At 43.7% G+C, this 12,722-nt stretch overlaps 1 protein-coding gene across 2 annotated transcripts in view; it reads left to right on the plus strand.

The window, feature by feature from the left end:
- ADGRE1 (adhesion G protein-coupled receptor E1) overlaps positions 1 to 12,722 on the plus strand; it is a 59,658-nt gene that overhangs the window by 11,487 nt on the left and 35,449 nt on the right. The window contains exons 8-13 of one of the 2 annotated variants that reach the window (XM_063701831.1): positions 642 to 797; positions 921 to 1,040; positions 5,220 to 5,375; positions 8,786 to 8,932; positions 10,726 to 10,866; positions 10,952 to 11,098. In XM_063701831.1, the coding sequence (XP_063557901.1) occupies positions 642 to 797; positions 921 to 1,040; positions 5,220 to 5,375; positions 8,786 to 8,932; positions 10,726 to 10,866; positions 10,952 to 11,098 (867 nt within the window). The remainder of the gene's footprint in view (positions 1 to 641; positions 798 to 920; positions 1,041 to 5,219; positions 5,376 to 8,785; positions 8,933 to 10,725; positions 10,867 to 10,951; positions 11,099 to 12,722) is intronic. The other variant, XM_063701832.1, reaches the window with a different exon arrangement.

The raw sequence follows: 12,722 nt of genomic DNA on the forward strand, positions 1-12,722 counted from the left end.
GCTCAGAGAGGTAAAAATATATAGTTGCTTATATCTTTTTCTATCCCTTTACTTTGGGCCCGTGGGTGTCTTTACATGTTAGGTAGGTCTCTTGTAGGCAGCACATGGTTGGGTCTTTTTAAAAAATTTTTTATCTGGTTTAACAATCTATATCTTTTAAGTAGAGCATTAGGCCATTTCTATTCAAGGTTAATATTGATATTTGAGGGTTTTGTTCCTGTCACAGCATTGCTAGCTAGTATTGCTAGCAAACATGATTTCCTTCCTTTCTTCCTTCCTTCCTTCCTTCCTTCCTACTTCCCCACCCTTCCTCTCTCTGATCATGTAAATAATTCCTGGTCACTGTAAAATTTCATGGATGGTTGAGTTTCCTCACAATATGGTGGCTGGATTCCAAGGATAAGCATCCTAAGAGAACAAGCTGGAAGTACATGATATTTTTATGACCTAGTGTCACTTCCACCATAGTCACAAGCATGCTCAGATTCAAGATGGGGACATACCTTCCACTGCTTGATGGAAGAAGTACCAAAGTGAAGTGCATATGGGATGGGAGATATTGTTTTAACTTTTTTTTTTTTTTGAAAAATACAGTCTTCTATCTAGTATAAGTAAATTTGTAACTCCAATTCTCTGTCTAGATATTGATGAATGTTCTCAAAGCCCTCAGCCCTGTGGTCCTAACTCATCCTGCAAAAACCTGTCAGGGAGGTACAAGTGCAGCTGTTTAGATGGTTTCTCTTCTCCCACTGGAAATGACTGGGTCCCAGGAAAGCCGGGCAATTTCTCCTGTACTGGTAATGCTCTCAGGCTCCCAGGGATGGGTCTTGGGTGGATATCTATCAGTGGGGTGAGTTCGTGTATTTCTGAACTAAGGCACCCACTTTCTTACCTGCTCACCCTCTTCCACTGCTTCTCAGATATCAATGAGTGCCTCACCAGCACGGTCTGCCCTGAGCATTCTGACTGTGTCAACTCCATGGGAAGCTACAGTTGCAGCTGTCAAGTTGGATTCATCTCTAGAAACTCCACCTGTGAAGGTATCCATGACCATCTCTTTATTATTTACCTGCTTAATTAATTAAGGGTCATCTCACCGGAAGACCATATGAGAAATGGATTTTCTCATGTAGGGATGAGAAAATTGGGGCTCAGAGAGGTAAAAATATATAGTTGCTTATATCTTTTTCTATCCCTTTACTTTGGGCCCGTGGGTGTCTTTACATGTTAGGTAGGTCTCTTGTAGGCAGCACATGGTTGGGTCTTTTTAAAAAATTTTTTATCTGGTTTAACAATCTATATCTTTTAAGTAGAGCATTAGGCCATTTCTATTCAAGGTTAATATTGATATTTGAGGGTTTTGTTCCTGTCACAGCATTGCTAGCTAGTATTGCTAGCAAACATGATTTCCTTCCTTTCTTCCTTCCTTCCTTCCTTCCTTCCTACTTCCCCACCCTTCCTCTCTCTGATCATGTAAATAATTCCTGGTCACTGTAAAATTTCATGGATGGTTGAGTTTCCTCACAATATGGTGGCTGGATTCCAAGGATAAGCATCCTAAGAGAACAAGCTGGAAGTACATGATATTTTTATGACCTAGTGTCACTTCCACCATAGTCACAAGCATGCTCAGATTCAAGATGGGGACATACCTTCCACTGCTTGATGGAAGAAGTACCAAAGTGAAGTGCATATGGGATGGGAGATATTGTTTTAACTTTTTTTTTTTTTGAAAAATACAGTCTTCTATCTAGTATAAGTAAATTTGTAACTCCAATTCTCTGTCTAGATATTGATGAATGTTCTCAAAGCCCTCAGCCCTGTGGTCCTAACTCATCCTGCAAAAACCTGTCAGGGAGGTACAAGTGCAGCTGTTTAGATGGTTTCTCTTCTCCCACTGGAAATGACTGGGTCCCAGGAAAGCCGGGCAATTTCTCCTGTACTGGTAATGCTCTCAGGCTCCCAGGGATGGGTCTTGGGTGGATATCTATCAGTGGGGTGAGTTCGTGTATTTCTGAACTAAGGCACCCACTTTCTTACCTGCTCACCCTCTTCCACTGCTTCTCAGATATCAATGAGTGCCTCACCAGCACGGTCTGCCCTGAGCATTCTGACTGTGTCAACTCCATGGGAAGCTACAGTTGCAGCTGTCAAGTTGGATTCATCTCTAGAAACTCCACCTGTGAAGGTATCCATGACCATCTCTTTATTATTTACCTGCTTAATTAATTAAGGGTCATCTCACCGGAAGACCATATGAGAAATGGATTTTCTCATGTAGGGATGAGAAAATTGGGGCTCAGAGAGGTAAAAATATATAGTTGCTTATATCTTTTTCTATCCCTTTACTTTGGGCCCGTGGGTGTCTTTACATGTTAGGTAGGTCTCTTGTAGGCAGCACATGGTTGGGTCTTTTTAAAAAATTTTTTATCTGGTTTAACAATCTATATCTTTTAAGTAGAGCATTAGGCCATTTCTATTCAAGGTTAATATTGATATTTGAGGGTTTTGTTCCTGTCACAGCATTGCTAGCTAGTATTGCTAGCAAACATGATTTCCTTCCTTTCTTCCTTCCTTCCTTCCTTCCTTCCTACTTCCCCACCCTTCCTCTCTCTGATCATGTAAATAATTCCTGGTCACTGTAAAATTTCATGGATGGTTGAGTTTCCTCACAATATGGTGGCTGGATTCCAAGGATAAGCATCCTAAGAGAACAAGCTGGAAGTACATGATATTTTTATGACCTAGTGTCACTTCCACCATAGTCACAAGCATGCTCAGATTCAAGATGGGGACATACCTTCCACTGCTTGATGGAAGAAGTACCAAAGTGAAGTGCATATGGGATGGGAGATATTGTTTTAACTTTTTTTTTTTTTTGAAAAATACAGTCTTCTATCTAGTATAAGTAAATTTGTAACTCCAATTCTCTGTCTAGATATTGATGAATGTTCTCAAAGCCCTCAGCCCTGTGGTCCTAACTCATCCTGCAAAAACCTGTCAGGGAGGTACAAGTGCAGCTGTTTAGATGGTTTCTCTTCTCCCACTGGAAATGACTGGGTCCCAGGAAAGCCGGGCAATTTCTCCTGTACTGGTAATGCTCTCAGGCTCCCAGGGATGGGTCTTGGGTGGATATCTATCAGTGGGGTGAGTTCGTGTATTTCTGAACTAAGGCACCCACTTTCTTACCTGCTCACCCTCTTCCACTGCTTCTCAGATATCAATGAGTGCCTCACCAGCACGGTCTGCCCTGAGCATTCTGACTGTGTCAACTCCATGGGAAGCTACAGTTGCAGCTGTCAAGTTGGATTCATCTCTAGAAACTCCACCTGTGAAGGTATCCATGACCATCTCTTTATTATTTACCTGCTTAATTAATTAAGGGTCATCTCACCGGAAGACCATATGAGAAATGGATTTTCTCATGTAGGGATGAGAAAATTGGGGCTCAGAGAGGTAAAAATATATAGTTGCTTATATCTTTTTCTATCCCTTTACTTTGGGCCCGTGGGTGTCTTTACATGTTAGGTAGGTCTCTTGTAGGCAGCACATGGTTGGGTCTTTTTAAAAAATTTTTTATCTGGTTTAACAATCTATATCTTTTAAGTAGAGCATTAGGCCATTTCTATTCAAGGTTAATATTGATATTTGAGGGTTTTGTTCCTGTCACAGCATTGCTAGCTAGTATTGCTAGCAAACATGATTTCCTTCCTTTCTTCCTTCCTTCCTTCCTTCCTTCCTACTTCCCCACCCTTCCTCTCTCTGATCATGTAAATAATTCCTGGTCACTGTAAAATTTCATGGATGGTTGAGTTTCCTCACAATATGGTGGCTGGATTCCAAGGATAAGCATCCTAAGAGAACAAGCTGGAAGTACATGATATTTTTATGACCTAGTGTCACTTCCACCATAGTCACAAGCATGCTCAGATTCAAGATGGGGACATACCTTCCACTGCTTGATGGAAGAAGTACCAAAGTGAAGTGCATATGGGATGGGAGATATTGTTTTAACTTTTTTTTTTTTTTGAAAAATACAGTCTTCTATCTAGTATAAGTAAATTTGTAACTCCAATTCTCTGTCTAGATATTGATGAATGTTCTCAAAGCCCTCAGCCCTGTGGTCCTAACTCATCCTGCAAAAACCTGTCAGGGAGGTACAAGTGCAGCTGTTTAGATGGTTTCTCTTCTCCCACTGGAAATGACTGGGTCCCAGGAAAGCCGGGCAATTTCTCCTGTACTGGTAATGCTCTCAGGCTCCCAGGGATGGGTCTTGGGTGGATATCTATCAGTGGGGTGAGTTCGTGTATTTCTGAACTAAGGCACCCACTTTCTTACCTGCTCACCCTCTTCCACTGCTTCTCAGATATCAATGAGTGCCTCACCAGCACGGTCTGCCCTGAGCATTCTGACTGTGTCAACTCCATGGGAAGCTACAGTTGCAGCTGTCAAGTTGGATTCATCTCTAGAAACTCCACCTGTGAAGGTATCCATGACCATCTCTTTATTATTTACCTGCTTAATTAATTAAGGGTCATCTCACCGGAAGACCATATGAGAAATGGATTTTCTCATGTAGGGATGAGAAAATTGGGGCTCAGAGAGGTAAAAATATATAGTTGCTTATATCTTTTTCTATCCCTTTACTTTGGGCCCGTGGGTGTCTTTACATGTTAGGTAGGTCCCTTGTAGGCAGCACATGGTTGGGTCTTTTTAAAAAATTTTTTATCTGGTTTAACAATCTATATCTTTTAAGTAGAGCATTAGGCCATTTCTATTCAAGGTTAATATTGATATTTGAGGGTTTTGTTCCTGTCACAGCATTGCTAGCTAGTATTGCTAGCAAACATGATTTCCTTCCTTCCTTCCTTCCTACTTCCCCACCCTTCCTCTCTCTGATCATGTAAATAATTCCTGGTCACTGTAAAATTTCATGGATGGTTGAGTTTCCTCACAATATGGTGGCTGGATTCCAAGGATAAGCATCCCAAGAGAACAAGCTGGAAGTACATGATATTTTTATGACCTAGTGTCACTTCCACCATAGTCACAAGCATGCTCAGATTCAAGATGGGGACATACCTTCCACTGCTTGATGGAAGAAGTACCAAAGTGAAGTGCATATGGGATGGGAGATATTGTTTTAACATTTTTTTTTTTGGCAAAATACAGTCTTCTATCTAGTATAAGCAAATTTATAACTCCAACTCTCTGTCTAGATATTGATGAATGTTCTCAAAGCCCCCAGCCCTGTGGTCCTAATTCATCCTGCAAAAACCTGTCAGGGAGGTACAAGTGCAGCTGTTTGGATGGTTTCTCTTCTCCCACTGGAAATGACTGGATCCCAGGAAAGCCAGGCAATTTCTCCTGTACTGGTAATGCTCTCAGGCTCCCAGGGATGGGTCTTGGGTGGATATCTATCAGTGGGGTGAGTTCATGTATTTCTGAACTGAGGCACCCAATTTCTTATCTGCTCACCCTCTTTCACTGCTTCTCAAATATCAGTGAGTCCCTCACCAGCAGGGTCTGCCCTGAGCATTCTGACTGTGTCAACTCCATGGGAAGCTACAATTGCAGCTGTCAAGTTGGATTCATCTCTAGAAACTCTATCTCTTTATTATTTACCTGCTTAATTAATTAAGGTCATCTCACTGGAAGACCATATGACAAAGGGATTTTCTCATGTAGGGAGGAGAAAATTGGGGCTCAGAGAGGTGAAAATATATAGTTGCCTATATATTTTTCTATCCCTTTACTTTGGGCCTGCGGGTGTCTTTACATGTTAGGTAGGTCTCTTGTAGGCAGCACATGGGTTGGTCTTTTTTACAAAAATTTTTATCTGGTTTAACAATCTATATCTTTTAAGTGGAGCATTAGGCCATTTCTGTTCAAGGTTAATATTGATATTTGAGGGTTTTGTTCCTGTCACAGTGTTGCTAGCTACTTGCTTTGTGATCTCAATTGTGTAATTGCTTTATAGGATCTGTGAACTATATGCAAATATTAAGTGGAAGAGCTGGGATTTGAACTCCTTCTGAAGACCTACTATAAGTCAAACAATGGTATCAGAGTATAATGGGGTGCACTTGTCTCCAGACCGATATTTCCCCCAGGGGTCATTGGCAACATCTGGAGATATTTTTGATTGTCCCAACTGGTGATGGTGGGGAGAGGTGCTGTGTATGGCATCTGATGGGAAGAGATCAGAGATGCTGCTAAACATCGTATAATGCACAGAAAGGCCCCCACAACCAAGAATAATCTGACCCTAAATGCCAATAGTGCTGAGGTGGAAAAACCTTATTCTGGGCTGGGCGCGGTGGCTCACGCCTGTAATACCAGCACTTTGGGAGGCCAAGGCGGATGGATCACTTGAGGTCAGGAGTTCAAGACTAGCCTGGCGAACATGGTTAAACCTTGTCGCTACTAAAAATACAAAAAATTAGCCGGGCATGGTGGCAGGCACCTGTAATCCCAGCTACTCGGGAGGCTGAGGCAGGAGAATTGCTTGAACCTGGGAGGCGGAGGTTGCAGTGAGCTGAGATTGTGCCATTGCACTCCAGCCTGGGCAACAGAGCAAGACTCTGTTTCAAAAAAAAAAAAAACCCAACAACAACAAGAAGAACAAAACACACAAAACCTATTCTGGGGAGATTCTAAAGTCTAAACTTCAGAACGTTCCCCTAAAAGGTATTTGAATTAACATTTGAAAGTTATCTTTAATCAGCCGGGCGCAGTGGCTCCTGCGTGTAATCTCAGCACTTTGGGAGGCCAAGGCAGGCAGATCATGAGGTCAGGAGATGGAGACCATCCTGGCTAACAAGGTGAAACCCCATCTCTACTAAAAATACAAAAAAAAAATAGCTGGGCCTGGTGGCGCGTGCCTGTAATCCCAGCTACTTGGGAGGCTGAGGCAGGAGAATGGTGTGAACCCAGGAGGCAGAGCTTGCAGTGAGCCGAGATCACACCACTGCACTCCAGCCTGGGTGACAGAGCGAGACTCCATCTCAAAAAAAAAAAAGAAAGTTATCTTTAATCTTTTCTCTCCCTTCGCATTAAAGCAGTCATCACACCTTGGGGAATCTACCTGCTAAATATGTTTTGAGACTGGGTGTGGTGGCTCACACCTGTAATACCAGCACTTAGGGAGGCTGAGATGGGAGAATCGCTTAAGACCAAGAGTTTGAGACCAGCCTGGGCAACATAGTGAGACCCTGTCTCTACAAAAAAAAAAAAATTTAGAAAATTAGCCGAGTGTGGTGGCATGTGCCTGTGGTCCCAGCTACTCAGGAGGCTGAGGTGGGAGGATCACTTGAAACCAGGAGGTTGAGGCTGCAGTGCACTATGCTTGCATCACTGCATTCCAGCCTGGATAACAGAGCAAGACCTTGTCTCAAAAATAAATATATAAATAAATATGTGTTGAATTCCTCCACTGTTTTCCATCCTCGGTTCAGGCTTGATCATCACTGCAGCAGCCTCCTCTCTAGTCTTGCCTTTTTCAGTCTTATTCTCTCCAATCCATCCTCTACACTGCAGCCAGAATGTCCTCACCAAGAGACAAGAGCTCCATCTTCCTGTGTCTAGTGCATTGTTATTCTCCACATTCATTTATGGGATGGTGACTCCATTGAGAAAGGCAAGGAGTGGTCAAGCCCTCATTATATCCCCCTGGCTTAGTTTAAGAGATGTTTGAAATAATCTCTGCCTTTACTACTCCATTTGTAGCGGTGAGCTATCACTGGGTAACAAATTGTCTTAAAAATTAGTGTCTAAAAACAACCACCATATATTTAGCGCTTGATTCCATGAGTTGACATTTTAAGTGGTCTATTCTAGCCAGATCTTTTGGTCTCAACTGGTCTTGTTCTTGTGTCTGCAGTCAGCTGATCTTGGCTGGGCTTTTGTCTTGTTGCCTCTGCCACCTTAGGTGTGAGCCTCATCCCCATGGTTGGGAATGTATCACCCCACTTTGTCCATCTTCCAGCCCAGGTGAAAAGGGAGAAGAAGTGTAGAGTATGCTCTTTCTTTTCAAGGGCATGACCAGATGGTGCACACATCACTTCTATTTATTCTCCTTAGCCAGATTTTCACCATGTAGCTACACCTAGCTGCAAGAGAAGCTGGGAATGCAGTCCTCAACTGTATTGTTACATTATTACAAGGAGGAGGAAATGGGTCTCACATGTCTGGGGCTCATCTGGGATGATTCATTTCTCTCCCATTTGGTCTTTTGTTCTTCATTAGGCTAGTCAGGGGCTTGTTCATATGGCAGAGATCAGAGGCCCGATAGAATGAATAGAAGCCAACAGGTCTCTTGAGGCCCAGGTTTGGAATTAGCACCTCATTACTTCACTGTCTTCTATTGGTCAGTGCAAGTCATAGGGCCAGCTGTATTTAAGGGGTAGAGAAACAGACTCCACCTCTTAGTGCAAGGTATGGTAAAGTCACATCTCTTGCAATCTACATCTTGGGGTGTAAATACAGAGAGAAGTAAAGGACTATGGCTACTTTTGCAATCTCTGATAATTATGTTTTGAAACTATTTGCCACCCTTCTGCTTACATGCTATTGGCTAGAATTTGCTCTCATGGCCATGCCTACTGAAAGAAGGGACTGGGAAATATGTCCCACTGTGTGCCTGGGAAGAAGGGGGGAACATGGATATTGGGGAGCATCAGCCCTGTCTGCTGAAAATCAACACTCAGAGTGCATCTCCTATTTGTAGTCTCTACTCCTTGCTTTCTCATTTACCTTGACCTGGGTTTTCTCTTCCACTCTTCAGACGTGGATGAATGTGCAGATCCAAGAGCTTGCCCAGAGCATGCAACTTGTAATAACACTGTTGGAAACTACTCTTGTTTCTGCAACCCAGGATTTGAATCCAGCAGTGGCCACTTGAGTTTCCAGGGTCTCGAAGCATCGTGTGAAGGTAGGTGGGGGTGTCTTCTGAGAAGTCAGGTCCAAGTCTGTTTGAAAAGACAGCAGTGAGGGGATTAGGGTGGGTCTTGGTTGAGTTTGAGACTTTCATCTGCAAATCTGAAGCCAATAATCATTCATTCACTCATTAAAGAAATACCTCTTGAGCACTTACAGTATACGCGACACTATTCTAGGCACTGGGGATAGAGCAGTAAATAACATCTCCAAATAACATCCCATTGGGGCTTAGGGCTTCCATATAGGAATTTGGAGGAGGGGCACCATTCAGTCCATAGCACCCATGAACAAACAGCCTGTAAGTGACAGAGCCAGGCTATGAACCCAGAATGTCCATGTTCTCAACCCCTCCACTGTGTGCCTCTTTTTTGTTTGTTTGTTTGTTTGTTTGTTTTTTGTTTTTTTGGGGTTTTTTTGTTTTTTGGTTTTGTTTTGAGATGGAGTCTTGCTCTGTTGCCCAGGCTGGAGTGCAGTGGTACAATCTCAGCTCACTGCAACCTCCCCCTCCTGGGTTCAAGCAATTCTCCTGCCTCAGCCTCCCAAGTAGATGGGATTACAGGCATGTGGCACCACGTCCAGCTAATTTTTGTATTTTTAGTAGAGACAAGGTTTCACCGTGTTGGCCAGGCTGGTCTCAAACTCATGACCCCAGGTAATCTGCCTGCCTCGGCCTCTCAAAGTGTTTGGATTACAGGCATGAGCCACTGCGCCCAGCCTGTTTTTTGTTTTTGAGACGGAGTCTCGGTTTGTTGCCCAGGCTTGAGTGCAGTGGTGTGATGTCAGTTTACTGCCACCTCTGCCTCCCAGGTTCAAGCAATTCTTCTGCCTCAGCCTCTTGAGTAGCTGGGATTACAGGTGTGTGCCACCATGCCCAGCTAATTTTTTATTCAGGACAGGTGAGCCCCAAAGTGGGGTTTAGCTCACAAGGGTTCTTGGCTTTGCCCAGGAGAGAATTCAAGGGCAAGCCAGAGGTAGAAGAAAACAGCTTTATTGAAGAGGCAGTGTTACAGTTCTGTAAGTGTTACAGCTCCTGCAGAGCAGGGCTACTTCATAGGCAGAGAGCAGCAGCTCAGGGCAGTTTTGCAGTCATACTTATACCTACTTTTAATAATATGCAGATTAACAGGTGGTTTATGCAAAAATTTCTAGGGAAGGGGTAGTAACCTTTGGGTCATTGAGTCATTGCCATAGAAAGGGGCAGTAACTCCCCAATGTTGCCATGGCAATGGTAAACTGACCTGGCACACTGGTGGGCATGTCTTATGGAAAGCTGCTTCCACTCTGTCCTTGTTTTAGCTAGTCCTCAATTTTGTCCAATGTCCGAGTCCCTCCTCTGGAGTTGAGTCCTGTTTCCTGCCTCATTACTAGCTTAGCATAATAGAAATGCATCACTCTCATAATAATTCAATATGGATATACCTGGCTGGTGGGCAGCTTTTCTCCACATGGTGATAAAGGAGTTCAATTTCTCTCCATCTTTTGGTTCTTGCATTCCTTAGAGCCTTGGTGTTCCTGGTTTAGCCAGTTGAGGTGAAAGAGGGAGGAGAGAAGTCACACCCACTTCTTGACCACCTTGGCCCTGAAGTGACATATATCATGGCTCTCATATTCCATGAGTGAAAAGTAGTCACATGACCTCACCTAGATGCAGAGGGTTCTGGGAAATGTAGTCCCTGGCTGGGACACCATTTTCTAGTGAAACATGACTCCATATTTTGCAAAGGGAAGCATGATTTTGTTGGTTCATTGGCCAACTTGGCTCCACACCCATTCTGTACCCCACAGATATTGATGAATGCACTGAAATGTGCCCCATCAATTCAACATGCACCAACACTCCTGGGAGCTACTTTTGCACCTGCCACCCTGGCTTTGCACCAAGCAATGGACAGTTGAATTTCACAGACCAAGAAGTGGTATGTAGAGGTGAGCAGAGAGTTTGATGGACAATCCAGAGAAGACATTTCTCTTTGCTCTTCTGGGTTTCTTGATATTCTCCAGTTCTTTGCAGATATTGATGAGTGCCGCCAAGATCCATCAACCTGTGGTCCTAATTCTATCTGCACCAATGCCCTGGGCTCCTACAGCTGTGGCTGCGTTGTAGGCTTTCATCCCAATCCAGAAGGCTCCCAGAAAGATGGCAACTTCAGCTGCCAAAGTAATAATCTCTTTGTATGTCTTGGCAATGGAATCTGTTTCTGGCTTTGGTTGGAAAATTCTCATTCTACCCAACCTTGGGATCTTCCTCTTAGTGTTGCCTCATCCACATATTCTGTTTCTTTTTCTTCTTCATCCATTTACTCTTTCAACAAATGATTTTTGGAGTACCTATTAATTAATTAATTAATTAGTTAAACAGGCCCCTGCAGTAGGCGCTGAAGATTTGGTCCTGAATATCATAGGCATGATTCTTGTCCTCTTGTAGCTTATAGTCTAGGGAAGGAGCCAGAACACACACACACACAATTATTTAATTATAACTATGAATGAAACAACAAAAAAAAAGTGTGCTTTTTTTTTTTTTTTTTTCACCCAGGCTGGAGTACAGTGGCAGGATCTTGGCTCACTGCAAGCTCCACCTCCTGGGTTTATGCCATTCTTCTGCCTCAGCCTCCCGAGTAGCTGGGACTACAGGCGCCCGCCACCTCGCCTGGCTAATTTTTTTGTATTTTTAATAGAAACGGGGTTTCACCGTGTTAGCCAGGATGGTCTCGATCTACTGACCTCGTGATCAGCCCGCCTTGGCCTCCCAAAGTGCTGGGATTACAGGCGTGAGCCACTGCGCCCGGCCAAAACATAGTGTGCTTTGAAGTGGCTAATAGGATATTGATTATGCTCCAAGCAAACAACATTTAAGCAGAAACCTGAAGGAGGAGAAGGACTTCTCTAGAGGAAGAATGGAGATCATGCTGTTCTGGGTTATAGCAGATGCAAAGGTCCTGAGGCTCACACCAAATGAGGACAAGGGGAAGTGGCAGTAGACATATCTGATGAAGTGGACAGAGGTCAGATTCTGCAGGGTCTTGGTGGCTTGTGAAGAATTTTGAAAGGGCTGGATGCAGTGACATACCTATAAACAGCACTTTGGGAGGCCAAGGTGAGAGGATCACCTGAGACCAGGAATTCAAGACCAGCCTGGGCAACATTGCAAGACTCCGTCTCCACAAAAAATAATGATAAAAAATTAGCCAGGTGTAGTAGCATGGGCTTGTAGTCCTAGCTACTCAGGAGGCTGAGGTGGGAGGATCGCTTGAGCCTGGGAGGTTGAGGCTGCAGTGAGCTGTGCTCATGCCACTGCGCTCAAGCCTGGGTGACAGAGTGAGACCCTGTCTTTTGTTTTTTTTCCTTTTTTTTTTTTTATGGAGTCTCACTCTGTCGCCCAGACTGGAGTGCAGGGGCGCGATCTCAGCTCACTGCAACCTCCACCTCCCAGGTTCAAATGATTCTTCTGCCTCAGCCTGCCAAGTAGCTAGGATTACAGGTGCCCATCACCACACCCAGCTAATTTTTGTATTTTTAGTAGAGATGGGGTTTTCACCATGTTGGCCAAGCTGTTCTTGAACTCCTGATCTCGTGATCCTCCCACCTCAGCCTCTCAAAGTGCTGGGATTACAGGTGTGAGCCACCGTGCCCGGCCAACCTTTCTTTTAAAAAAGAATTTCAGAGTCTTTTCCCCTCCCCCCAAGAATAATGGGGAACCATGAAAGGTTTAAAACTGTTAAATTATGTATTATTTATTACATTAAAAATATGTGTAACTTATTGGAGGCAATGAAGTATAA

This window comes from Gorilla gorilla, chromosome 20 (assembly GCF_029281585.2).
Source record: "Gorilla gorilla gorilla isolate KB3781 chromosome 20, NHGRI_mGorGor1-v2.1_pri, whole genome shotgun sequence".
Taxonomy (NCBI): Eukaryota; Metazoa; Chordata; class Mammalia; order Primates; family Hominidae; genus Gorilla; species Gorilla gorilla.